The sequence below is a fragment of the Podarcis pityusensis genome (assembly GCF_964106645.2).
Source record: "Podarcis pityusensis genome assembly, chromosome: 8".
In the NCBI taxonomy this organism is placed as follows: Eukaryota; Metazoa; Chordata; class Lepidosauria; order Squamata; family Lacertidae; genus Podarcis; species Podarcis pityusensis.
The window spans coordinates 71,232,721-71,258,411 of record NC_138033.1 but is presented as its reverse complement, the minus strand read 5'-3'; the positions used below and the strand labels follow the sequence as shown (position 1 = coordinate 71,258,411).

Here is a 25,691-nt window from a genome sequence, read left to right as displayed (position 1 = left end):
TAGTCGTGGATGCCATTGTTGGAGGCAGTTATGCCTCTGATCACCCGTGACTGAGGAGTCACGATTTATTCATTCATCCCGTAAGATTCACACACCCCAATTTGCTTGGAATTTTGTGATATCAGTATATTAGGTTTGATTTTGGTATGGAAATCTGCTCCCGTGTGCTTAGCTCTAGAGATCCCCCATTTACTTAATTTTGTTTGGCATCTGTTACTATACTTTGTTACACACATACAGAGGTCTAGATGTACGTACATGTTTCACAAAGAGAACAAAACAATAAAATTATCAGTAAAATAATAATAATAGTTTTATTATTTATACCCCACCCATATGGCTGGGTTTACCCAGGCTTCCAGCATATATAATAAAATGTAATAAAATGTCAAGCATTAAAAACTTCCTGGTACAGGGCTGCCTTCGGATGTCTTCTAAAAGTTCTGTAGTTCTTTATCTCCTTGACATCCACAGGCAGGGCACCACTGCCAAGCAGGCCCTAAAAACCATAAAGCAAAAGATATAATCAGCAATGAACTAAAAACAGATTAAAGAGTAAATCCGTATTCTACATAGTCTGCATAGGTTGGTCTAAGCAAAAACGTTCTGGGCAGGCACTGAAAAGAGGACAATGGATGTGCCAGCTTGGCCTCAAAAAGCAGGGAGTTCCAGAGTGTGGGTGCTAAAAGATTGTTTTCTTACAAAAGTGGAAAAGGTATTACGTGGCACTCGTGACGGTGACAGTTCCGCCTGTCAGCATGGCAAATGTCAGGGACCATGGGGGCGTTGTAGCTTAACATCTGGAGGGCTACCGGTTGCCTACCCCTGTAGGCCAGAAGAGCCAAACAACTACCTTTCTTTTTTCATTTTACAAAAGGTGTTAGGCCTAATCGCCTGCCGGTCTCTTTTGCTCGCCCCAGGCGAAAGGCCGAATAGCCGTTTTGCATGTTCATCGACTGCCAGAACTAACCTCCTGCGCTTTCTCCCCCGTTTCCAGCTTCAGCAGTGGGAAGCTACAGGCACAGACAGAGAGCGTGAGCGTTAAAGAGACTCGAGGAGCACCTCTGCAGAGCAGAGGGAAAGACTGGATAAGGAGGAAGGCTGGAGGAACCCGTACGAGGTGGTCGCCCTCCCAAGCCTGCTCAAGCCCCCCTGAAGCACACTAGCTCCCTCCCCCTGGCAGCCATCTTGCCTACAAGTTCCGAAGCTCCGGTTTGGTGTTCAGAAAAAGGGCTCCACCTGGAAGATGAGATTCCGCTGCGGGGATGAGCCAAAAAAAAGAGATTGGGACTCAGAATTCCTCTTTCCTTACTGTATTCTATTTATTTGTGTTTTAGTATGTGCTGTAGCTGGGGAAGAATGTCACAGGACACCCATCCCCTCCCCTTTAAGCCAACACTTGCTATATGATGTGCTCCTTAACTGATACAGCTGCAATTCAGTCGGAGGCACGCAGTGTAGAGGTGTGAGGAAGATAAAAATGGATTCCATGGGGACCTAGTTAAGGCCAGAGTTAATTAAGGATGGGAGAAGGCATCGTTTTCCATTCCGCCCTGTATTCATTGCAAGCAGCACTGTTTCCCTTCTGCTGCGGTTGGCCTTCCTCCAAACTCTACATCATTCATCTCGCTGTCTGCTCTGCCAAAATTCCGCAACTTCCCTATTTCACGTAATTAATCATTACATATGTTACGTTGCTGTTACTTTATCCCACTCTGTTCATTTCAGTGCAATGGAAACACAATGCAAATGGGGGAAATGTAATCAATTTCATACAATTTCCGGACTGAAAGCAGCAGCAACAGCGAATGCCTGATAGTATTCGCAGGATCGATTTCCGTTCTGGCCACTGGACGGATAAGAAGATGTCAGGCCTCCAAGGCAGATGTAAACCCTCATAGCATGTATTCCATAAGAGCTCTTTGGAGAGGACGACCTGGATTTTCCCTGCATCAAAAAATGTCCCCTTCCTTATTCTTTCTTGTAAGCCGGAAAGCGTTTCACTCTTTTGCACAACTCTTCCATGTGTTGTTTTGCTAATGTGGTAGAGATTGCCTCTCTGTCTCCTTATAATGCATCCCTTTGGAAGTCAGTGAATTAAACAAGAGAACAAATGACCTGTTTGATTTGGAAGGCTTTTACAATTGGGACCTAAGTGCCTGCTGGTTTCCCCCCCTAGCTTTCAAATCCAGTATTTTAGGGAAAATATATTTTGGAACAGCTTGGTCCATGAAAAATGATTAGTCCAGGGCTCTTGGATGGTGGCAGACAGGGGCAAGGAGAGAGAACAGGGTCAGCCCAGATTGCAGTAGAATTCCAGATGAATAAATTGCTGCACTCTAGCGCCACCACTGCAGGTGGCCACAGGGTAGTATTGCAGGTACCGAATTATTATGATTATGATTTGGGTTGGGTACAGTGGTATCTCTTGTTGCGAACGGGATCCATTACAGAGGCCCGTTTGCAACATAAAAAGCCCGCAACCTGAAACTCCTTATCTGTGCAGGTGCACGGCGTGATTTGGTGTTTGTGCGCATGCGCGAAGCACGGTTTAGCGCTACTGCGCATGCGCGAACAGCAAAACCTGGAAGTAACCCTTTCCGGTACTTCCGGGTCGCCATGAGACGCAACCTGAAAAAATGTAACATGAAGCAAAGCGTAACATGAGGTATGACTGTATTTATTACCCATCCATCGTCTAAGGTCCTGGAGCATGTTACAGCATTAAAACACAATATTAAAAACCACTTTAAACAACTTACAATCACAGAAATAAGGTGGGTCCTAAAAATATACACCTCAGGTGACAAAAGCCAGGGTAAAGACGTGCAGCTTCAGCATTTGCCAGGAGATATATAATGAATGTTCAATGGGGAGGGAGTTCCACAGGTTAGGAGCTGCCACTGAGAAGGCCCTTTCCCAGACCACGGACACCCCTGAGCCTCTGAGGGCAGAACTGCCAAGAGGGCCCCCTCTGCCCATCTCAGCACCTGAGTGTCTGCAGAAGTTGTTCTTTTAGATATTGAAGAGGGATCAGGTGATACAAAGGAGCAGTAGTTCCAATAGTCCTATCAAGCTTCTGCTTTCAGCCTTGTTCTTCAGTGTGCTCAGACAGAGGCTGGACAGCTGGGCTATCCTATCTGCTCAGTCATTTATCTAATGAGTGATTTGCCCATTCCCCTGTTCTGTGGTGTAACTACTTGCCTAGTAAGGGGCTGTGGGTACCTGTTTCTCTCCTGACCATCCTCCTCCACCGGCTTCTCAGTGGAATGGGTATAAAATATAAGACAACTGGTCAGACTATTTCAGGTCATTATTTTGTTTGCTCTTTCTTGGGCTGGAAGGTTCGTCATCCAAGTCGCCTTTCCAGTGGTTCAGGATGAGATCAATGCATGTGAAATCCCAGTGAAATGGAGGACTGGCTTCTCAACTCAACAAATGAGGAGAGGGAACAACCACAATTATTCAACCAGAAATCTCAACTTTGGATGAAACTCGGCTGACCTGTTAGCCCTGAAAATAATTGACTTGCACAGTGCTGCTACAAAGACACCTTGGGGGATCTCAGAAGGCACATTAAAGGCTGGCTTGCTCATTTGTTTATTTATCTGGAGAAACTGTACCCCGCTCTTCAGCCGAAAAGGCTCCCAGAGCAATTACATACAATCAAAACAAGGCAGTCCTTACCTGCAGGCTTACAAGCTTAATAAACACACACACACACACACCGCAACATAGAAGGGAAAAGGGACAAGAAGGGAGGAGGAAAATGAAAATGAAAAGCTCTGGCAACCATTTCTGAACAGTTCTCATAGAACTGTAGAGTTGGAAGGGACCCTGGGGATCATCTATCCCAGGGGTCAGCAAACTTTTTCAGCAGGGGGCCGATCCACTGTCCCTCAGACCTTGTGGGGGGCCGGACTATATTTTTTTTTGGGGGGGGGGATGAACAAATTCCTATGCCCCACAAATAACCCAGAGATGCATTTTAAATAAAAGGACACATTCTACTAATGTAAAAACACGCTGATTCCCAGACCGTCCGCGGGCCGGATTTAGAAGGCGATTGGGCCGGATCTGGCCCCCAGGCCTTAGTTTGCCTACCCATGATCTAGCCCAATCCCCAGAAATGCAGCTGTTAGGATCAAACCTGTGACCTTAGTGTTCTCAGCACCATGCTCCAACCAACTGAGCTATCCAGCAGTAGTCAAGTTGTTCCCATACTGACCAGTCTGTACAGTTCAGGGGCAGGAGGTGCCTGGTGTAGAAGGAGTTCCATCAAAGCTGATGAAATGAGCCTTCTGCTTCATATCTCTCCCACGGAGGCAGCCTGATGGCGTGGCTGCCCCCAAGTGACAGGGGAGGGGAGGCCCGGTGGGTCTGGTCTGTCAATGCGGAGTGTAACTCTCCTGGTATCACACTCATAACCAGAGCTACATAAACACTAACTGCTTTGCTGCACATAAACATAGCTTTGCGCAATCCAAAATCATTTGTGCTTGACCTCAACCTGCTGCTTTTAATAAAAAATTGGTCTTAGATCCTGTCATCCCACCAAGGTGGGTGTGGTTGGTTGAGGTCAGGTCAAGGCATTGGATGGTTCCCCCAAAGATTAAATTTGTTTGCCTATCCCAACTGGTGGGCCTCTAAATATTTTAGACACCCAACAGCCAGCATGGCCAATGGTCAGGGATGACTGGAATTATAGTCCAAAATTGCACCATTCAACACCATCCCCTCCAGGAGCTGCAGACTGCAATGCCCATCCTCCCTAACTGTGGACTATGTTGTCTGGGGCTGATGGGAGTTGTAGTCCTCAACTTCTGGAAGACACCTCATTGGTCCAAGGCACCTGGAGGGCACCAGTTTAGGGAGGGTTGACTTGCCCACTCACCGTTGGACCTCCACCAGCGACAAGGAAGAGAGAATCAAGATCCTCACCCAACAATGCAGGTTTATGAAGACTGATCTTTATCCGTGGGATTCCAGGTGGGTGGAGCAGGGCTGTTGCCGGAACTCTTTGGAGGCTGTTGCCAGCTCATGCCTGTAGTCATAGATGGACTGTACATCCTGGCTGTTTCTCAACAGTTCGTTATTCTTGCGGGCTTCATAGTGGAACTGAGAGTTCCGCATCTCGTACCTTGAGACAGGGGTGGCGGGGGGGGGAGAATTAAGTCACTTAGTCTGATCACAAATTGGGGTTTCCTGAGGTTAATTCAGGCAAAGTCTCAGAGTCTGGCTGATGGTCAGGGAGGCAACCATGCAGGTGAGAGGCATGGAAAGGAAACCTAGATCATTATATCTGTCAGGTGTCAGATAAGTAAGCCACACAAGTCCAAGCCACAACAGTTGGAACAATAAACCCACAGAACTGAAGCTCCAGGAAAGGCCTGGTGCTTTGATGTAAAGGTAAAGGTAAAAGGACCCCTGACCATTAGGTCCAGTCATGGCTGACTCTGGGGTTGCAGTGCTCATCTTGCTTTATTGGCCAAGGGAGCCAGCGTACAGCTTCCGGGTCATGTGGCCAGCATGACTAAGGTGCTTCTGGCGAACCAGAGCAGCGCACAGAAATGCCATTTACCTTCCCGCCGGAGCAGTACCTATTTATCTACTTGCACTTTGACGTGCTTTCGAACTGTTAGGTTGGCAGGAGCTGGGACCGAGCAACGGGAGCTCACCCTGTCGCGGGGATTCGAACCGCTGACCTTCTGATCAGCAAGTCCTAGGCTCTGTGGCTTAACCCACAGTGCCACCCACATCCCTTGCTTTGATGTAGGGAGGACCGGAAATGGGAAATGCTCCTCATTTGCATAGCCCCGCCTGTGAAGCAAGTGGAAGGAGCAACCCATTGTCCACCACGGAAAGAGAAAAATGGAAGGGATCACAGAGGCTCTGGCTACATGTCTCCTGGGTTCTTAAAAAATAAATAAATCTCTGCTTATATTCTCACTCCATCATCATACACATCTAATCTCTCTAATTCAGACAAGAGAAAGAACAGGGGCATTTAGCTATGAAAGTAAATCAGGATAGCATAAACTGGACATGGAAAATGGTGGCTCATGGCTCCAAAATCTCCCCCAGATTTCTCTGTCTGCCTCTTGGGTGGCCTTACAATTCATCAAAGGCAAAGCCTGACTTAGACGCTGCTAGTCTTTATGTGACTTATGCCAGCCATTGCCTAGGAATTCTAAGAAACCAAAGAATCAGTGCAGTTCTGAAAACAGTGGTTAAAATCAGTAAATCAGTGGAGTTTTGAAAAGTTCAGTCCGCCATCTTAATTCAAAGTGGCACCCAATTGTATCCAGGCATAGAAGAAAACCTGCTTCTTGGTCTCAGGAACCATCACGCACAATTTCGGCTACAATATATTAAGTGGTGTCCAAATGCATATTGTAGTGACCAAAACAAATACATTGCAATCTGTATGGTAGCTATAACAATGAATCTCAGTCTGTACCCAGGAAATAAGTTGTTCTGAAATGAGGAACCAGTTAGAACCTTTATAGCTCCAAGTTGCTTTCCTGCAAAACGGGAAGCCGCAATAAAACTGTTTTCCACGGCAATTGCAGCAGAGAGCAAACCAATAGCTCCCTCTGCTGCCCAGTGATCTACCTGCCAGATTCCCTGCTTTTAGACTCCCCACACCGAAGAAGAAGAAGAAGAAGAAGAAGAAGAAGAAGAAGAAGAAGAAGAGTTTGGATTTGATATCCCGCCTTTCACTCCCTTTAAGGAGTCTCAAAGCGGCTAACATTCTCCTTTCCCTTCCTCCCCCACAACAAACACTCTGTGAGGTGAGTGGGGCTGAGAGACTTCAAAGAAGTGTGACTGGCCCAAGGTCACCCAGCAGCTGCATGTGGAGGAGCGGGGACGCAAACCCAGTTCACCAGATTACAAGACTACCGCTCTTAACCACTACACCACACTGGCTCTCAGCCCCACCCCACAGCTTGACAACCCCCACTTACCATTTAGGCTTGGGACCTCGGGTCCGTTCCAATTCCTGCTGCCTCTTCTGCTCTAACAACCACGCCTCTTCCATACGCAGACTCTCAAGCCGGAGGCGAGCCAGCTCTTGCTGGTACGGAGACATCTCAACCAGGGCTCTGCCGACATCACCTTCAGCAATAGTCTGCAGGAACCTATGGAGCCAATGAGGCCTTGTTACGGTTTCTGCAAGGCCTCCAAGCAGCCCTGAAAGCATTTGGCACAGATTTGCCAGGCAAGTGACTCTTTTCAAACCTGCTTTCAAAGCCATCTCCTAAAAGCAGTGAGGCGGGGATATTTTGCAGGGTGAATTGTTTGTTTCTTGTGGACGATAAATGTCTAATGCAAGCTAGTGGTTTTTCTTGGGGTTGCCAGACCCTCCAAGTGTCCCTATTTTCCAGGGACATCCCTGATTTAGAGAAGCCGTCTCGGTTTCCTGGAATGTCCCACTTTTCCTTAGGATGTCCCTATTTTCATTGGACAAATGTTGGGAGGATATGGGCTGCTGGGGGTTAGTCAAATGTTTTCAGGCCTAACAACCTATTTGCTATGCTGTCCGCAGGGTTGAAGAGAGGGGAGTATTTCACAAATCAAGGAATTCCCCAGGGGACTTTCCTTTCCTTTCCTGAACATCATGGCACTCTAGGCATCTCTCTCTTTGGCCCTTGGGACTATCACTGGCCTTGCTTCACACCCCAGGTGTTTTTGCCTGGCTGGAATGTGTCTGTGAACTCTGATAATGCCTCTTGTTTATATGGATAGAGGATGTAGGCATAGCCAAACTTGGCCCTCCAGATGTTTTGGGACTACAATTCCCATCATCCCTAGCTAACAGGACCAGTGGTCAGGGATGATGGGAATTGTAGTCCCAAAATATCTGGAGGGCTGAGTTTGGCCATGCCTGGAATAGAGAGAGAGTGTGTGTGTGATTAGAAATCAGCCTGCAGTATGAAGGTAACATTGGCATACATTGCTCCACCCACTTTTGCCTCTGGCCCCACCTAGAACTGCCATGTGGCCCCCAGAAGGGAATGCAGCCCTCGAACTGAAAAAGGTTCCCCAGCCCTGGTTATACAGCTAGATAATTCACCCTCTGAACCTTTCAGGGAAGGGGGACATAGAGATGGGCCTCGGATGACAAGCACAGAGTCCGGGTCAATTTGTACGCAGAGAGGCGGTCCTTAAGGTATTGAGGTCCTAAGGCAGGTTGACTGCAGATGCTGACTGCTGCTACCATCAGCCAGGATGGGCAACAGTAAGGGATGATGGGAATTGTGGTCCAGCAATACCTGGATAGCCACGATTCCTCATCCTTCCTTTAGGGCATCATAATCTAGACTATCACAAGAGCAGAAAGGAGAATTGTTGAGGGGTGAATCCGACTGGGCGTCATGGCAAAGGTTTCCACTTACCGTTCATTGAGCTCCTGGGCTGTGGGTGAGGAAATGGCAGCAGACGGCAAGCTGTAAGGAGTCCATGGATTGCTCCAAGCTCCCCTCTCGATTGCCTTGCTGGGAATCCAGGATCTGGAGGCTAATGTCCCTGGCCTGTATATCCTCGACCGTGACCGCTTACTTGACCCGCTTTTGCTACCATTTCCCCCGGACTTGCCAAGCTGAGGCGGGGGCTGCGCACAGGCATTCGCCTTGGCCGAGCTGGGTCTCCAGGCGGGCTTTGGAGACTGAGATCGAGATCGGAGCCAGCGGGTGCGTTTGTTGGCAGGCGAGAGCGAACGCTCACGGTTGGTCCCAGAGGAACCGAGACTGAGCGAACGGCCTCTGTCGAGGGAGGAAGAGGTCCTTTTCAGCAAGGATGCTCTGACTGGGGTCTTCGGAGGCAACAAAGACTTGACGCCGATCACATGAGGGGCTCCGAGTTTCAGAGGGAAAGCGAAATCCGCCGAGGGGTGCAAAGAGTTTTGACTTGCAATCTTGCTCCCCAGCAGCCCTGCCAGCCGGTTCACTGGGGACGTGGTAAAGGTTGGAAGGCCCAGGCTCGTCAGGGCTGAATACTCTCCTACGGATCTGAGCAAGTGTTTTGGCTTCAGGAACCACTCTGTCTCCACCGGGGTCTTGGCTGGGCCTCCAACGCCTGATTCCATATAGCTCCCAGTAGGAGCCGTTGGCCACCTGGAACTGAAAGGACCTGAGTCAGCTGCAGGGTGCAGGTCAACAGTGCGTTCGTGATTTGGGTGTGAGCGGAGACTGGAAGCCAAGCTATCCACTTGGAGCTGAAGCTTCCGCAAGCTTTCTTCCAAGTTGTCAATGCTGGGGATCTCCCCCATGTGGTAAGATGAGTAACTGCCTAGGTGGAAGGAAAAGCCATTTATTTAGAAGAAGCAACAACCAAGAAACGGTCAGCAGAGCAAACCTGACACTGCCCCAAAACACCTGGTTTGCATAACACCCTATGCCATGGTTTATAAAACACGGTTTAGTTAACCACAGTTAAGAATTATTGTCCAAACCCAATGGGTTAATGATGGTTTACTAACTGTAGTTAACTGGCATTCATTAACTAAGGTTTGTAGTTAATTTACCCATTTTTATTCAACAATATGAGGGGGGAAATAATTTTTGATCAGTTTTGCTTGTAACGGAATATGTGTGAGACTACATGTTAATTTCATAGATGTTTTGTTGCATCATTACATCAGAGGTGAGCAGGTAACAAATTGGTTTAAAGAGGTATGGCAGATTGCACTACAGTGGTACCTCAGGTTAAGAACTTAATTCGTTCTGGAGGTCCATTCTTAACTTGAAACTGTTCTTAACCTGAGGTACCACTTTAGCTAATGGGGCCTCCAGCTGCCGCCGCGCTGCCGCCACGCGATTTCTGTTCTCAACCTGAAGCAAAGTCCTTGACCCGAGGTACTATTTCTGGGTTAGCAGGGTCTCTAACCTGAAGTGTCTGTAACCTGAAGTATCTGTAACCCGAGGTACCACTGTATTACAAAAATTGACAAATAATTCAAGACTTGCATGAGGACAAATAAAAAAAAATCACTGCAATCTGGGTTAACTTTATAGATTTTTTTAGTCGAACATGGTAATCTTCTGGCATCATCTTCATACAGACATAACATTCCTAACTTCTGCTTCTTTGGTGAACTAGGCTCACCTATGGAAAAAAAAATAGGGGACGCGGGTGGCGCTGTGGGTAAAACCTCAGTGCCTAGGACTTGCCGATCGCATGGTCAGCGGTTCGAATCCCCGCAGCGGGGTGAGCTCCCGTCTTTCGGTCCCAGCTCCTGCCCACCTAGCAGTTCGAAAGCACCCCCAAGTGCAAGTAGATAAATAGGTACCGCTTTATAGCAGGAAGGTAAACGGCATTTCCGTGTGCTGCGCTGGTGCTGGCTCGCCAGAGCAGCTTCGTCACGCTGGCCACATGACCCGGAAGTGTCTCCAGACAGCGCTGGCCCCTGGCCTCTTAAGTGAGATGGGCGCACAACCCTAGAGTCGGACACGACTGGCCCGTACGGGCAGGGGTACCTTTACCTTTACCTTTTTATTGGAAAAAATAACATCTCTTATACCTCTAGGTGGTGCTATAGTTATGTAAATATTCTGAATTAAGGTTTCATTATTTTTGTTACTTCAATCCATCTCAAAGAATTTTTTTATTTTAAAATTTTGCACCATGGTTTGGTTTTGTTTCATTTTCTATGTGTATCGTGATTTAGTATATAATATTATTAGTTTGATTAGTTTCTCAGCTTTCCAGGGCTCTCTCTCCCAGACCTACCAGCAGATGCCACTGGGAACTGAACCTGGGACTTTCTGCATGCAAGGCAAATGCTCTTCCAATGAGCTATGGCCTTCTCTCCTATCAGGCTAGAAGAATAAATCCCACCCCCTTGACTTTTACAAAGCAGGCTGGCAGGAGAGGGACCCCCACCTCAGTTTGTCCTCAGCACAGCTCTGTGAGGTAGGTTAGGTTAAGAGATGATGACTAGCTCACGCTCATTCAATGTCCTTCATGGCTGAGTGTGGATTTGAACCTGGGTCCTAGTCCAGTCGTCTTACCATTTTCTCCTTCAACCAGTGATGATCTTCCCTGCTTATCAGGAGCCTGGTATCTCCCTAGGCTTGAGAAGCTAAAGTTCTGTGTAGCGTTGGTTCTTTGGCTGTTGCTAAGGCACACTTTTGGCACCTCCCTTTAAAAGAAAAAACAAACACTGTTCACCAACAATGTTCGCCAACATTTCCTGTCATTCTCTTGTCACCGTAAAGAAACTACTATTTGTATTAGTTTTTATAGTGCTTCACATACTTGCCCCGTTTTAGTGGTACTCCATGGGGTACCACTGAAAAAGTCCACCCATGAGTCCCCATCCGATGGACTACTAAAAGGTAGTAGTTTTTAACTACCTTTAAACAGATCTTTAACACAGTAGCAGGAGGATATGGTATTTCATTGACCTTAGACCTAGTTCATTTAGAGATTTAAATGACAACATAAGCACCTTAAATCTGGCCCTGGATATCTGTATTTATACCATCCCAATTTAAATTCTGAGTAGACATACATAGGACTGCATCACAAGTCTTGGTGTACTCTGTAGGTCGTAGCCAGTGTTAGTCCTACTCAGATTAGACCCAGTGAAATTAATAGAAATGGCTCATTTTGGTCTATTAATTTCAATGTTTCTACCCTGTGTAGGACTTAGTTGGCAGTAACTGGGATTTACTTCTAAGTAGATGACATACACAGGATTCCACTGTCAAATCGGAACTGAAAGAATGGAGCTGAGAGATCAATTCCCAGAAATTCCCCTTAGATTTAAAGCCTCAAATTGGGATAATGTATCCCTCCTTCCTAAACCAAGTCCCAGCTTTTTAAAAATAAAATAAAATGAGAACTGTAAGGGCATGTGTTTGAGTTTGCTTTCCCCTCTACCCTCCTGTTCCTATTTTCCTCATGTGTCATGACTTTTTAAGACTGAGGGCCAAAAACAGACCAGGAGCTGATTTGTAATATATCCTGAGAGCCTTTTTTTGGCAAATGCAGTAAATATACATAAGAAAACAAAACATACCCGCCTCCATTTCTCCTATTAATTTATTTAAATACATAAATAAAACATACAATAAATAAAATATAGCCTTCCCAGAATCGCCCGTCCCTCTCCCAGCACCTGAGGGTGACTCCACTGCCCCGCACCCGCAAAGCTCCAGCCTCCGCCATGCGCGCCCTTCTCTGCAAAGCATCACTTGGCATCCTCCTTAGCGACAGCCTCAACATTCCCGTTGCTAAGGAGAAGGACCGCCTCCTTCTTTGCTACAGGTTGAATTCCCCTCCCTGCCTCCCTCTCTCAGGTCCCGCCCTTCTTTTCAGATCACCCAATCGCATCACAGCTCTCTGCGGGGAGGGTGGGTTCACTGTGCTGGGAGCCAATAGAAGATGAGAAGAGTCAAAAGCACGTGATCTAGGAGTCCCGCCTTCTGCTTCTGCTTCGGCCCAATAAGCATTCCTGAAAGGGAGGACCCACAGAGATAGTAAAGGTATAGAGCAGGCATCCCCAAACTCAGCCTTTCAGGTATTTTGGGGCTACAATTCCCATCATCCCTGACCACTGGTCCTGTTAGCTAGGGAGGATGGGAGTTGTAGGCCAAAAACATCTGGAGGGCCGAGTTTGGGGATGCCTGGTGACACGTTGAATAAATTGCTATGTTGTTGTTGTTTAGTCGTGTCCGACTCTTCATGACCCCATGGACCAGAGCACGCCAGGCACTCCTGTCTACCTCTGCCTCCCGCAGTTTGGTCAGACTCATGCTGGTAGCTTTGAGAACACTGCCCAACCATCTCGTCCTCTGTCGTCCCCTTCTCCTTGTGCCCTTCATCTTTCCCAACATCAGGGTCTTTTCCAAGGGAGTCTTCTCTTCTCATGAGGTGGCCAAAGTATTGGAGCCTCAGCTTCAGGATCTGTCCCTCCAGTGAGCACTCAGGGCTGATTTCCTTCAGAATGGATCGGTTTGATCTTCTTGCAGTCCATGGGACTCTCAAGAGTCTCCTCCAGCACCATAATTCAAAAGCATCAATTCTTCGGCGATCAGCCTTCTTTATGGTCCAGCTCTCACTTCCATACATCACTACTGGGGGGGGGGGAAATTGCTATAGATATATCTATATTTCTCTCACACACACACTCAGAAAAACCTGGTGGGGCACACATTCTCCATGCCTCCCCTAGCCGTTGCTAGATTCCAAGTCCCACCAGCATGGCCCATGGCAAACGATCCATGGGAGTTGTAGTCCAGCAAATACTCCCAGGACTTCCGGTTCTGCGCCCTTGGCTCTAAAACGAAACTGTACGGATGAAGCCGGAACGAGCCCGTCTGGCCCCCAACTCTATGGTTCCTCACGCTCTTTTTTTGTGAGCGTGTGTTTCTCACCAATGGCAACGCGGCGGAAACCGGAAGGGGCGGCGACGGCGCCTGCGCAGTGTGAGCGGCGCTGGGTCCGCGTGTGCGCCGCTGCTTGCTGCCTGCCGGCTGGGCTGCAAAGAGCAGAGCAGCGCTCATGTCGTGGCTCTTCGGGCTGAACCGCGGCAGCGGCGGCGGCGGAGATGCGGGCCTGGGAGCTCCCCCCGGGGCCCCGCCGCTGCCGCCTTCGCCGGCGGGGGCCTCTGGGGAAGGGCCGGGCGAAGGGGGCCGCCCCAAGGACAAATGGAGCAACTTCGACCCCACCGGCCTGGAGCGCGCGGCCAAGGCTGCCAGGGAGCTGGACGCCTCCCGTGAGTCGGAGGAGGGAGGGGAGGAAAGCCAGGGCCGCGGGCAGGCCTAGGTCCTACTCGGGAGTAGACCCGCTGAAGTTAATGAAGGCACGGCTAACTTGGGGCCATTGATTTCAGTGGGTCTACTATGAATAGGACTTAGTTGAATGCACACACAAAAAAAACCTTTTATGGTACCTCGGGTTACATACGCTCCAGGTTACATACGCTTCAGGTTACAGACTCCGCTAACCCAGAAATAGTACCTCGGGTTAAGAACTTTGCTTCAGGATGAGAACAGAAATCGTGCTCCAGTGGCGCAGCGGGAGGCCCCATTAGCTAAAGTGGTGCTTCAGGTTAAGAACGGACCTCCGGAACGAATTAAGTACTTAACCCGAGGTACCACTGTAATACGTGGGGCATGAATGCATGAGCGCATGGTGGGCAGGTGCTGGGAGTGTATGGGTTCCAAGTGGAGCAGGGAGCTGACTGTAGTGTAGAAGGAAGGTCATGTGTAATAATAATAATAATAATAATAATAATAATAATTTATTTATACCCCGCCCATCTGGCTGACCTTCCCCAGCGACTCTGGGCGGCTCCCAATCAAATGTTAAAAACAGTACAGCATTAAATATTAAAAACTTCCCTAAACAGGGCTGCCTTCAGATGTCTTTTCAAGATAGGATAGCTGCTTATTTCCTTCACATCTGAAGGGAGGGTGTTCCACAGGGTGGGCGCCACTACCGAGAAGGCCCTCCATTTGGTTCCCTGTAACCTCACTTCTCGCAATGAGGGAACTGCCAGAAGGCCCTCAGCGCTGGATCTCAGTGTCCGGGCTGAACGATGGGGGTGGAGACGCTCCTTCAGGTATACAGGACCAAGGCCGTTTAAGGCTTTAAAGGTCAGCACCTTTGCAAGGGGGGGTGATAGGGCTGGTTGGATCTACAGGGCTGGAGCGCTTCTTTGAAAAGCAGGGTGTGAGGGCAGTGTGTGTGTGTGTGTGTGTGTGTGTGTGTGTAAAGGGTTAACTGGATCTAAAGGATGCCCACCCCCCAAAAAATCCCTTCTTTAAAACGCTAGGGAGGCAAGAGCCATATGTGAGCTGCATCTGCAAGGTCCTCTCTCGTGTGCCCCAGAAGCTCTATTTTTACAGGACAGAAATGGGAAATCCATAAACCAGGCTCCAGAAACTGCTGCAGAATGCCAGGAATGTGAGTCTGAGGGCACATTTCTGAAGCGGCGTTTGTGCCCTCATGTTTCAAACTCTGGAGAGCCGTGTTGCAGTTTCCCCAACAGTGGTTGCATCAGTGCTCAGCAGAGGGAGGGTTGCCCTTTGACCTTGCAACAGTCATGTGACTCCAGCAGGCTCTGTAAATGTTCAGCAAATGTTCAGCAGCTCTAAGATCTCTTTGTTACAGCAGAGGTTCGCCAGAGGAGCTACATCGCCTCAGAATTATTGCTATTATTATTTTATTTATTTACTTTCTATACCACCCTTCATCATAGGATCACAGAGCAGTTCACAATATAAAAACACAAAAGTATGTAGCATAGTAACAAACAAAAACCCAAAAGGTTGTACAGAAGAGAATGATGCACTCAGGTCAAAAACCTCAATTACCTTTGAGAATTACAGTGGTACCTCTGGTTATGTACTTAATTCGTTCCGGAGGTCCATTCTTAACCTGAAACTGTTCTTAACCTGAAGCACCACTTTAGCTAATGGGGCCTCCCGCTGCTGCCGTGACGCCAGAGCACGATTTCTGTTCTCATCCTGAAGCAAAGTTCTTAACCCGAGATACTATTTATGGGTTAGTGGAGTCTATAACCTGAAGTGTATGTAATCTGAAACGTATGTAACCCGAGGTACCACTGTATTTATTTATTGTTATTTGTGCTGCCTGAAAACTGCCTCAATGTCTGAACTGCAGATGAGAGACAGTGTTACAGCTCCACTCACCTACCTTGAAGGGGCAGCGCAAGCTTCTCAGAGGAGCTTTCGTTCCTAAGAGAAGACTGTGAGTTAGGCTCGAATTAGGCTGTATCTGCACCTTACATTTAAAGAGCACCATGCCACTTTAAACAGTTGTGACTTCCCCAAAAGAATCCTAGGAGTTGTCTTTCATTAATGGTGCTGAAAATCGTTAGGAGACCCCCCTATTCCCCCCCACAGAGCTACAATTCCCAACGTTCCCAGGGAAGAGGGATTGATTATTAAACCACTATGGGAACTGTGGCTGCTTGGGGGATGGGGGTCTCCTAACAACTTTCATCTCCTGTGGGAAACCATCCCTGCTTAACGCAGCGTTGATACTCCTTTTAAATGTATAGAGCAGGTGGCTTGTTGGAATTGAACTGTTGGGGGCGGGGGGGGCGGGGTCTGATCAGAACCCTTGCTGTGCTCACACCAGCTCTTGTACAGAGGGATGTCAGGTGGCGGGGGGTCAATTTCTTTACAGCTTAAACGGACTAACTGGGACACTCTTTTCTAGGACATGCGAAAGAGGCCCTCAACATGGCCCAGATGCAGGAACAGACCCTCCAGTTAGAACAGCAGTCCAAGCTAAAGGTAAGCCCAGTTCTAGAACCCAAATTGCACTGTGTGATCACCTTTACCTTTTGTTGTTGTTTCTTTGTGGCGTCGTATCTCCGTGCTAGAGGCCATGCTCCCAGATTCTGGGTCTGGCATCTTCAGTACCAAAGATCACAGCAGGGCTATGAAAGACCTTTGCTTTAGTGGACAAGCCATGGCTTAGTTGCAGGGCGTCTGTTGATGTGCAGAAGATCCTGGGTTCAATCTCTGGCATCTCCAGGTAGGGTTAGGAAAGACCTGAAACCCTGGAAAGCTGCTGCCATTCAACACAGACTGTCCTGACTCAGTATAAGCCGGCTTCTTACAATTCGACTCTCATTCGCTTTCCCTTTAAATTTTGGTGGAAGGGCCATAGCTCAGTCTATGGTTTAGTCCCCAGCATCTCCAGGTAGGAATGAGAGAGACTCCTGGCTGAGATCTGGGAAGATGCTGCTGGTCAGCGTAGTCAGTGCTTGGGTAGATGGACAAAATAGACCAGGCATAGGCAAACTCGGCCCTCCAGATGTTTTGGGGCTACAACTCCCATCATCCCTGCCCATTGCACGTGTTGGCTAGGGATGGTGGGAGTTGTAGTCCCAAAACATCTGGAGAGCCGAGTTTGCCTATGCCTGAAATAGACCAATAGGGGAAGGGCTGTAGCTCAGCAAAAAAGCACCATGTTGCATGAAAAATGCCTCGGGTTCAGTCCCGGACATTTCCAGGTAGAGCTGGGAACATGCCCTGTCCAAAACTCTGGAGAGCGGCTAGTAGTGCAGACTATACTTGGTTAAAGGCAGCTTACCGTGTTCTTGCAGAAACCCTCAGAGCTTTTGCCAGTGAGAAAAGACAGCACACAGTCTGGTTGAGGATAAAGCATTTTTTATTCATTTCGCTCAGCTTTTGCAGAATATTTTTATCTCATGTTGCTTACTCTGCCACCAGTATTTTTGTTTCGTTTTTAAGTTGGCTTCATTAGTTTTTGGGTTTTTTTGTGGATTAAATACATTAATGTATTTTATTATTTATGCCTGTGTTTGTCGATTTGGCATACTCGTATCCTGCTGACGAAAAGGCTTGCATGACAGTTACTTAAAGCAAGACAGCCCCCACCCTCACCCCGGCTTAACAGACTAAAAACTACACAACACTAAAGGAATGAGGAGGGAAGAGGAAATAAACTTTGGTCCCAATTCTTAAAAGTTAAAACAGTAGTTATTTTAATGACTGGGTAGAATGAATATAGTTCAGGGACAGGAGGAATCTGATGAGACTGGACTTTTTCCACTGTGGCAGCCTGCTAGAATTCCATATTATCATTTATATGATATATAAATGAGGTTCCTTCAGCATTTTGAAAGGAAAGGCGGTGGTGATGACAATGGTATTAAGTTAAGATAATTGGCACCTATATAGGGTGCTCCAGTTTTCAAAGCCCTTCTGGTGCATTATTTGGTTGTAATTCTTACAACAACCTTGTAAGGTAGATCAGTATTATCTCCCCATACTGCAAATGGAGTGACTAAGAGAGAGCGAGAGCACTTTTCCTATGACCACCTAGAAGAGCAGGTGTGGGGAAGCCTTTGACCCACCAGACAGTTTTGCTGAACCACAACTTCCATCTTTCCCAGCCATTGAATAGGCTTGCTGGGGTTGATGGGAGTTGTAGTCCAGCAACATCTGGAGGGCCAGAGGTTCCCCACACCTGACCTAGAGAGTTCATGGCAGAGGCAAGATTCAAACAGGGAACTTCCTGATTTACAGCTCATTAGCCTCCAAAATTATCCTTTTTTTCCAGTGAGGCACCCCTCCCCAACTGAAAAAGAATCCTTGGGGTCTTTTCAGAGGTTTGTCATTGACTAGGACCATAATAGTAGACAAGGTTCCATGAACAGGCAGTTCATCTCCTACTGATCTTTCTCTTCCTATCCTAAGGAATATGAGGCTGCAATAGAGCAGCTGAAGAACGAGCAGATCCGCGTGCAAGCTGAGGAAAGGAGGAAGACGCTTACCGAAGAGACAAGGCAGCAGCAAGCGGTACAAGGCTGGCTTTTGTTATTTATTTCGTTAATAGCATGGATAAACTTTTATGTGTGTGTGTGTGTGTGTGTGTGTGTGTGTGTAAAAATCAATGTGTAATATATTTATACACGTTTGTTAAAAAATACAGAACCATTAACTAATATGGAAAGGCAGGCAGGAGTAGAAAAACCATTGATAGGTATTTTATTTTATGATGTAATGGCTGTGAAGACGGGGAGGAGGGTTGTACTTAACAAAATTAATTCATATTATTTCATTTTGCTATTTTAATTTAATTTTAATTTAAGGTTTGAAAAATTATATATAATTTCATAATTAAATTTTGAAAATTTATTTTACCTTCATAAGAAACGTTTGAAAATTATATATATTCCATTGTTCCAGAGGTTACTTCGCAAAGCCCTGTTTGCTTAGTTCACTGTGTTCTTGTGTATGGAATCGATTTTCCATGTATGTTTTTTCCCCCCCCCCCCTACCACCATGAAGAGAGCGCAGTACCAAGACAAGCTGGCCAGGCAACGCTACGAAGACCAACTACGGCAGCAGGTCAGTCCCGTCCGTCTCCTGAAAATTTCCTCCCATTTTTCCATTTGTGCTTAGACTGCCATGAGTTGCAGGGACAAAATCAAAGCTTTCATTGCCGGAAAAGGGGGAAGGTCTAGAAATCTTAATTGAAATATGCCTCTAGCGCTAGCAACCCTGAACCCATCTACTTCCCCTTTGAAAACGTGCAAATAGGGTTCCCTGCCATTTATAAGCATGCTTTGAGTCATACAGTCACTCGTGCAGAGATGCGGCAGACAGCCTCCTTTCTGAATGCACTGTTATTTGCAGGATTTATATGCTGTTTCTCGGGAAGACTTCACAAAGAAGTTTCACCAGATTACGAAAGGAAAGCATCAGTTTGTTTGTTTTTTTAAAGAAGGTTGCAAAAAATGGAAAAGATAAGTTGTTTAGAAAAAAGCTTTTACTGCTGCTTCTCAGGGAAGGACTGTCCTTCAGGTGGTAGTTGGGTGAAGAGAGAGGCCATGATGGGAACTGGTTGGCAACAGTTCCTGCTCCTATTAGCCTTTAGTCCCGGGATGGGGGGACCTTTGACCCTCCAGATGTTGCTGGAAACTCCCATCATCCCTGACCCCAGGAGCCATGCCAGCAGGGGCTGATGGGAGATGGAGTTCAACAACATCTGGAGAGCGACAGGTTAGGAACATAGGAAGCCCCCTTGTGCGGAGTAAGGCCATTAGGCCTCTCTACACTGACTGGCAGCAGCTGCCCAGGATTTCAGAAAGGAGCTCTCTACCAGCCCTACTTAGGCATAGTGTGGATTGAACCTGGACCCTTCAGCATGCAAAGCAGATGCTCTACCACCGAGCTGTGTCCCTCCCCATCTCCTTTAAATTGAATCCATTTAGCCTCATTCCCTCTTTAAAACGACACTAAAGGCTCCCGTCTTAATTCAGAAAATATGTTCTCCTGCTGTCAAGCATTTGGGTGGCCCGGGATTCGCATTTTCCACTGAGTTTTCAACTCCTGTGACAAACTTGCACAAACGAGTGCATATAAATGTAGACTCGCCATGCACAAATTTAACGACATTTGGAATTCATTTTTTATAAACATTGTACAGTGGTACCTCGGGTTACAGACGCTTCAGGTTACAGACTCTGCTAACCCAGAAATAGTACCTCGGGTTAAGAACTTTGCTTCAGGATGAGAACAGAAATCACACGGCAGCAGCGGGAGGCCCCATTAGCTAAAGTGGTACCTCAGGTTAAGAACAGTTTCAGGTTAAGAACGGACCTCCAGAACGAATTAAGTTCTTAACCTGAGGTACCACTGTATTAGGTTACATTTAAGTAAACTACAATAACAATCACGTAATGTTTATAAGTCTCTCCCTTTTTTTTCCTTTTCACATCTTCTTTTACCTTGTGCCCTTATAACTTTGTACTTCTTATTTCTCAAGAAAGAATATAAAATAAAACCTCTTGGTTGGCCCCGTTTTGTGATTTCTCTCCCTCCCTTCAGCAACTCCTAAATGAAGAGAACTTGAGGAAGCAGGAGGAATCGGTTCAGAAGCAGGAGGCAATGAGGCGTGGTAAGTGTCATATCTTAGGAGTGGGTCCTCTTTAGCGGCTACCAGTCACAATGGCTATGCTCTGGTCTATGCTTCCATATACCAGCTGCTGGAAACCACAGGCGAGGAGAGTGCTCTTGTGCTCAGGTCCTGCTTGTGGGCTTCCAATTAAAGGCTTCCAGCTAGCTACTGCAAGAACAGGATGCTGAACTAAATGGGCCGGGCTATCCTTGCATTCTGATGACTCTGGAAGCAAAGCAATGGGACTCCCATAGCCACGCAAAGAGACACCATTTGCTCTTTCAGTTACAGTGTGGGGGCAAGGGTGTGCCACCCACATTTTCTGAGCCACGAAGAGCAAAGAGCCTCCTACAGGCCCAAGGAAGACAAAGCTGTTTCCTTTTTCTTTTCCGGGGGTGGGGAGGGACACCTCACACAGGCTAGTAGTTGAAAAAACCCCTTTAGCATCCTTGGTGGATGAAGGCAGAGTCCCCAGATGCTAACGGTGCCTCTGTCTGCCGTTCTTCCAGCTACCGTGGAGCGGGAGATGGAGCTCCGGCACAAGAATGAGATGCTACGGATCGAGGCCGAGGCACGCGCCCGTGCAAAGGCCGAGCGGGAGAACGCCGACCTCATCCGGGAGCAGATCCGGTTAAAAGCAGCCGAACATCGCCAGACGGTGCTTGATTCCCTCAAGTAGGTTTGAACAAACCCATTTCATTCCGTTCCATGCAGGCCTGTGGTTTTGCAACTGCAGTTTCTTTCCTTTCCAGACACCCCTCCTTCCTCTTCCTGCTCCTCCCCATCTCCCATAATTGGGAGCTGCCCTCTTCTCCACTGTCAGACTCTTTACAGTCATACCCTGGATCCCGAACGCCTTGCAAGTCGAACGGTTTGACTCCCTAACACCGCAAACCCAGAAGTGAGTGTTCCGGTTTGCAAACGTTCTTTGGAACTAAAACGACTGACGGGGCTTCCGCGGCTTCTGATTGGCTGCAGGAGCTTCTTGCAGCCAATCCGAAGCTGCGCCTTGGTTTCCGAACATTTTGGAAGTCGAACCGACTTCCGGAATGGATTCTGTTCGACTTCTGAGGTACCACTGTATTCACTATTATTGATTAATTAAATTTGTATACTGCCCTGTACTCACAAGCCTTGGGGCAGTTCACAACATAAAATCACAAGATAAAAACACAAGATACGTAATAAAAAATAAATAAATGTACAACCCAAGATTCAAACCCTTGACTGAAATGAACTAATCAAGCCACCGAGTTTATTTATTTATTTGATATATTTATATTCCACCTTTCTCTCAAGCTTGGATTCACGGTGGCCTACAGTATTTAGGAACACTGGCTATAAAATGCAGAGTAATGAATGCAGAGCTAGTTGAGAACAATAATCAAAGTAGAGTACGACGTACCTGATACCAGGGATTAAAATGTAATTTGCCCTGATAGCAGCCCAGAGACCAGCATCGTCTGAACCTTAGTTTCCCATAGGCCTGTCTGAACAGGAAGCTCTTAGGTTGCCAGTGGAAAAAATAACAAAGAAGGAGCCAGTCTTAACCGTTCTCGGGAGGAAATTCCATGTTCTGGGAGCGGCTGCGGAAAAGGCCCTGTCTCGCGTCATCACCAACCGTGCTCCTGGTGTTGATGGGACCGAGAGGAGGTGCTCATTTGAGGATCAGTTCCAGCTTGCGGCCTGATGTGAGGGTGATGGTAGCTCTCTTTGCCTCCTTCTTGACATCTCTTGCTCGTTTGTCTCCCTAGGACTGCTGGGACGTTGTTTGGAGAAGGGTTTCGTGCCTTTGTGACTGACTGGGACAAAGTGACAGCTACGGTGAGCCAGGGTCTGGTGGGCAGAGGCACTGTGCAAAGGTGCAAATACTCGGTTTCTCTCTCCGTGGCCTGGGAGTGGGAGGTGACCAGGGAGCTGCTGAAGTAGAGAGAGAAGGGAAGCAGAAAGAAATGGGATGGGGACGTAGCTTACTGGCAGAGCACCCGCTTTCCATGCAAAAGGTCCCAGGTTCAATCTCCACAGCATCTCTCTAAGTAGGGTTGGGGAAAGCTTCTCTGAAACCCTGGAGAGCTGCTGCTGGCCAGTATAGACAGTACTGAGTTAGAGGGTATAATAAGGTACGAGAACACTCATATCAATATACTTCACTGGGAATACTTTGAAACGTTTATCTAGTTACGTTCAGTGTAACAAACTTTATTCCTTCTTCTTTATCTCTCTGTTTAGTTTTTGTTTTGCATTGTCTTTGTATGATTGCAAAACAATTTCATGGTGGGTGGGATACAAAATGCCTTTATATTAGAATATATACCATTTATTGGAACATATAAACACACACACACACACACACACACACACACAAATGCACAAGATCTGACAGTTTTGCACAGAAGGTAGGCCGTGGCTGGCCCTCCCATTGTAAGAAGAGCAAAATCTTCACACAGAGAAATAAACAGTCCATCTGTTCTCAACCAAAGTCTTTCCCACTTCTTCCTTTGGATTTTCTTTAACTCATCACACAGCATTAAATTCCAAGCTTTAGCATAGGGTAATGCAATATAACAGTTTCACCAAAACATTGAAACACACGCAATTAAAATGTGCAATAAAAACCAGCCCGTTGCAACAGCGCAAGGGTTTAGAACAGCAATTAAAACAATTAAAGCAGGAGGATTTATGTTGGGAGATCAGGGGGATGCTTGTCTGAACAGGTGCATCTTCAAGAGCAGATGGGATGTCAGTAATGTATTTTCAGCCGGGAGAGCTTAAAGAGCCTGTTTAAAAAGATGTAAAAGGCTGGGACAGTCATAGGATCAAGTGTTTCCTTGGCGTATGTATAGTTCTGGGTTTTTCCTAGCATGCTGCCCTTACGGTGGAATGAAGTCAGCCTTTCCAAAAGGGGCCTTGAGTCTTCCTTGAGACGACATTCTTTATTTTATATCCTGCCTTTCTCCCAGTGCAGAACCCAAGGCGGTTTGCGGTATAAATTAAAACGAATACAGCTAAAGGCACATCGTACATATTTTAAAAGCAATAAAATAAGTAACTCTATGAACAATAATAACCATTGGAGCAGCACCCAGGTAAGGCCTAACAATGAGGGCCTGACTCTACCAGGCCTCAGGTATTGGCCTGATCAAAGCCAGAGTAAAATTATCTTTTTACAGATGGTCACTGATAAGTCTTGGACAGAAAACATACCTCGTCTGCCGTCTTAGCATTTATTAAACCACAAACCTCACATATTGGACTGATCAAAGCAGGCATTAGCCTGAGAGCATAGGAGCCAACTCCTAGGGGCCGAGGGGTTTTCATCCCCCCTAATATATTTGAGGGGGCCGGTGCCTCCCCAAAGTTGATGAGCGTTGACATTCAAATGGTGTGTGTGCACTGCATCATGTGATTGATTATGTGGGGTGGGGCTTCCCTGGCCCCCTCCCCCAATATTTTATTCAGCTTGGTACCCCTGCCTTACAGTAATATACAGTCCTTCAGATAGATATTAAGCGCTACTTGAGAATGTGGGCCCAGACCTCCAGGCTCGGGATAGGGTTGGGTGGAGGACGGTTTCAAACTGGCTCCAAGCAGTCCCTGTTTCATCAGATATTACGCTGGTGGGAGCTTTATATTTTTGGGAGCACTAATCAAATGCTGGCTGGTAAGACATAGGAAGAGAATTGTGTAGCAAGCAGCTCTTCCCGGGGTTTTATATAGGAATAGAAAAAGGCTCCCAAAATCCTTCCGTGCGTGTTGGAAGTTATTTACCTGTTACAAGGGCATCAGAAGCCATTGGTTTGCCTAGTCCAGCATTGCCAACACTGACTGGCAATGGCTAGGGTTTCAGGCCCAGAGTTTTTCCTAGCCCTAGCTCTGGAGATGCCAGAGATTTGATTTGATTTGATTTTTTTTGAGATGCCAGAGATTGAACCTGGGCTCTTCTGCACACAAATCAGACGCTCTACCAACTGAGCTGTGCCCTTTCCATTCACACTTCCTCCAACGAGTTCAAAACAACGTGCAGTCGTACCTTGGAAGTTGAACGGAATCTGTTCTGGAAGTCTGTCCGACTTCCAAAACATTCAGAAACCAAAGCGTGGCTTCTGATTGGCTGCAGGAAGCTCCTGCAGTCAATCGGAAGCTGCGGAAGCCCCGTCGGACGTTCGGGTCGCAAAGAACATTCGCAAATCGGAACACTCACTTCCAGGTTTGCAGGAGCCAAAACGTCTGAGTACCAAAGCGTTTGGGAGCCAAGGTATGACTGTACTTGGTTCTCTTCCCCAGCTCCCTCTCTTCTCAGGAACCCTGCAAGGTAGGCGAGGTGGACTGTGACTCCCAGTAAGTCATTTGATGAGTTTCATGGCCAAGTGGAGAGTTTTGAGCTTGGGTTTCCCTGGTTGCAGTCCAGCAATCTTAACCATTATAGTGGTACCTTGGGTTAAGAACTTAATTTGTTCTGGAGGTCTGTTCTTAACCTGAAACTGTTCTTAACCTGAAACACCACTTTAGCTAATGGGGCCTTCTGCTGCCGCCGTGCCGCTGGAGCACGATTTCTGTTCTCATCCTGAAGTTCTTAACCTGAAGCACTATTTCTGGGTTAGCGGAGTCTGTAACCTGAAGCATGTGTAACCTGAGGTACCACTGTATACCACACTGGTGGTTCCAACAAACCTTTACAATGGGGCAAAAATTAAAAAAGGTTTCTTAGAGCTCGTATTTCACCTTGCAGATGGGACACTGAGAGAAGCATTCAGAGAGATGACACTCTTAAACAGGCTTCCTCAAACTAGGCTTCCAGGTGTTTTGAGACTACAGTTCCCATCACCCCTGAACACTGGTCCTGCTAGCTAGGGATCATGGGAGTTGTAGGCCAAAAACATCTGGAGGGCCGAGTTTGAGGAAGCCAGCTCTTAAAGATGGGAGGTCATTGGGGTGGAGAGACATGGTGCGACCTGAGTTTTCTATCCCTCCCTGCATTGGGTTTTTGATACGAACCGTAATTGCATTTTAGACACACTAGATAGCGCCTTTGCCGTTTTAGTGGCGCGATCCACCTGCACGCAGTCACTACTCCTTCCCCCCCCCTTTTTTTTTACCACTGCCGGCCTGGTAGTGGAGCTCGAATCGTGCCTTTCGGCTTGCAACTGATCATCAGCTGCTGCCGCAGCGGGAAAGCTGTTGAAGCAACGCTTTTCCCCTCTCTCCCCAATGCCAAAAATATAGCCCTTGTGTAACACTTTGGGCATTAAATGGAACAGGCATCTCTTGAGGCTGCT

The 25,691-nt window shown here is 47.3% G+C and overlaps 4 protein-coding genes across 7 annotated transcripts in view; 2 read left to right on the top strand and 2 right to left on the bottom strand.

Annotated features, from left to right (window-relative positions):
• Positions 1–2,117, top strand: part of VWA1 (von Willebrand factor A domain containing 1) — a 36,054-nt gene extending 33,937 nt beyond the window's left edge. The window contains exon 6 of the mRNA XM_081016160.1: positions 998–2,117. Coding sequence (XP_080872286.1) covers positions 998–1,038 — 41 coding nt within the window. The 3' untranslated portion in view covers positions 1,039–2,117. The remainder of the gene's footprint in view (positions 1–997) is intronic.
• The window catches only part of FNDC10 (fibronectin type III domain containing 10), a 367,304-nt gene that overhangs the window by 175,050 nt on the left and 166,563 nt on the right, over positions 1–25,691 (bottom strand). The window lies entirely within an intron of this gene.
• On the bottom strand, positions 289–12,532 carry LOC308482722 (uncharacterized protein). Of its 4 annotated transcripts, none has more exons than XM_081016165.1 (6): positions 12,151–12,524; positions 11,013–11,143; positions 8,400–9,291; positions 6,969–7,142; positions 4,942–5,140; positions 289–499 (listed from the first exon to the last, which is right to left on the bottom strand). In XM_081016165.1, exons 1-5 carry the CDS (start codon positions 12,195–12,197, stop codon positions 4,972–4,974), a joined length of 1,413 nt encoding a protein of 470 aa, XP_080872291.1. In that variant the 5' UTR covers positions 12,198–12,524; the 3' UTR covers positions 289–499; positions 4,942–4,971. The 4 variants fall into 4 exon arrangements, with proteins under 4 accessions (XP_080872291.1, XP_080872289.1, XP_080872292.1 ...); XM_081016163.1 differs by having other exon boundaries at positions 12,125–12,519; XM_081016166.1 differs by lacking the exon at positions 11,013–11,143 and having other exon boundaries at positions 12,125–12,532.
• Positions 13,458–25,691, top strand: part of ATAD3A (ATPase family AAA domain containing 3A) — a 41,624-nt gene continuing 29,390 nt past the window's right edge. The window contains exons 1-7 of the mRNA XM_081016135.1: positions 13,458–13,723; positions 16,198–16,274; positions 18,210–18,311; positions 18,804–18,863; positions 20,346–20,415; positions 20,925–21,090; positions 22,170–22,239. Coding sequence (XP_080872261.1) covers positions 13,510–13,723; positions 16,198–16,274; positions 18,210–18,311; positions 18,804–18,863; positions 20,346–20,415; positions 20,925–21,090; positions 22,170–22,239 — 759 coding nt within the window. The 5' untranslated portion in view covers positions 13,458–13,509. The remainder of the gene's footprint in view (positions 13,724–16,197; positions 16,275–18,209; positions 18,312–18,803; positions 18,864–20,345; positions 20,416–20,924; positions 21,091–22,169; positions 22,240–25,691) is intronic.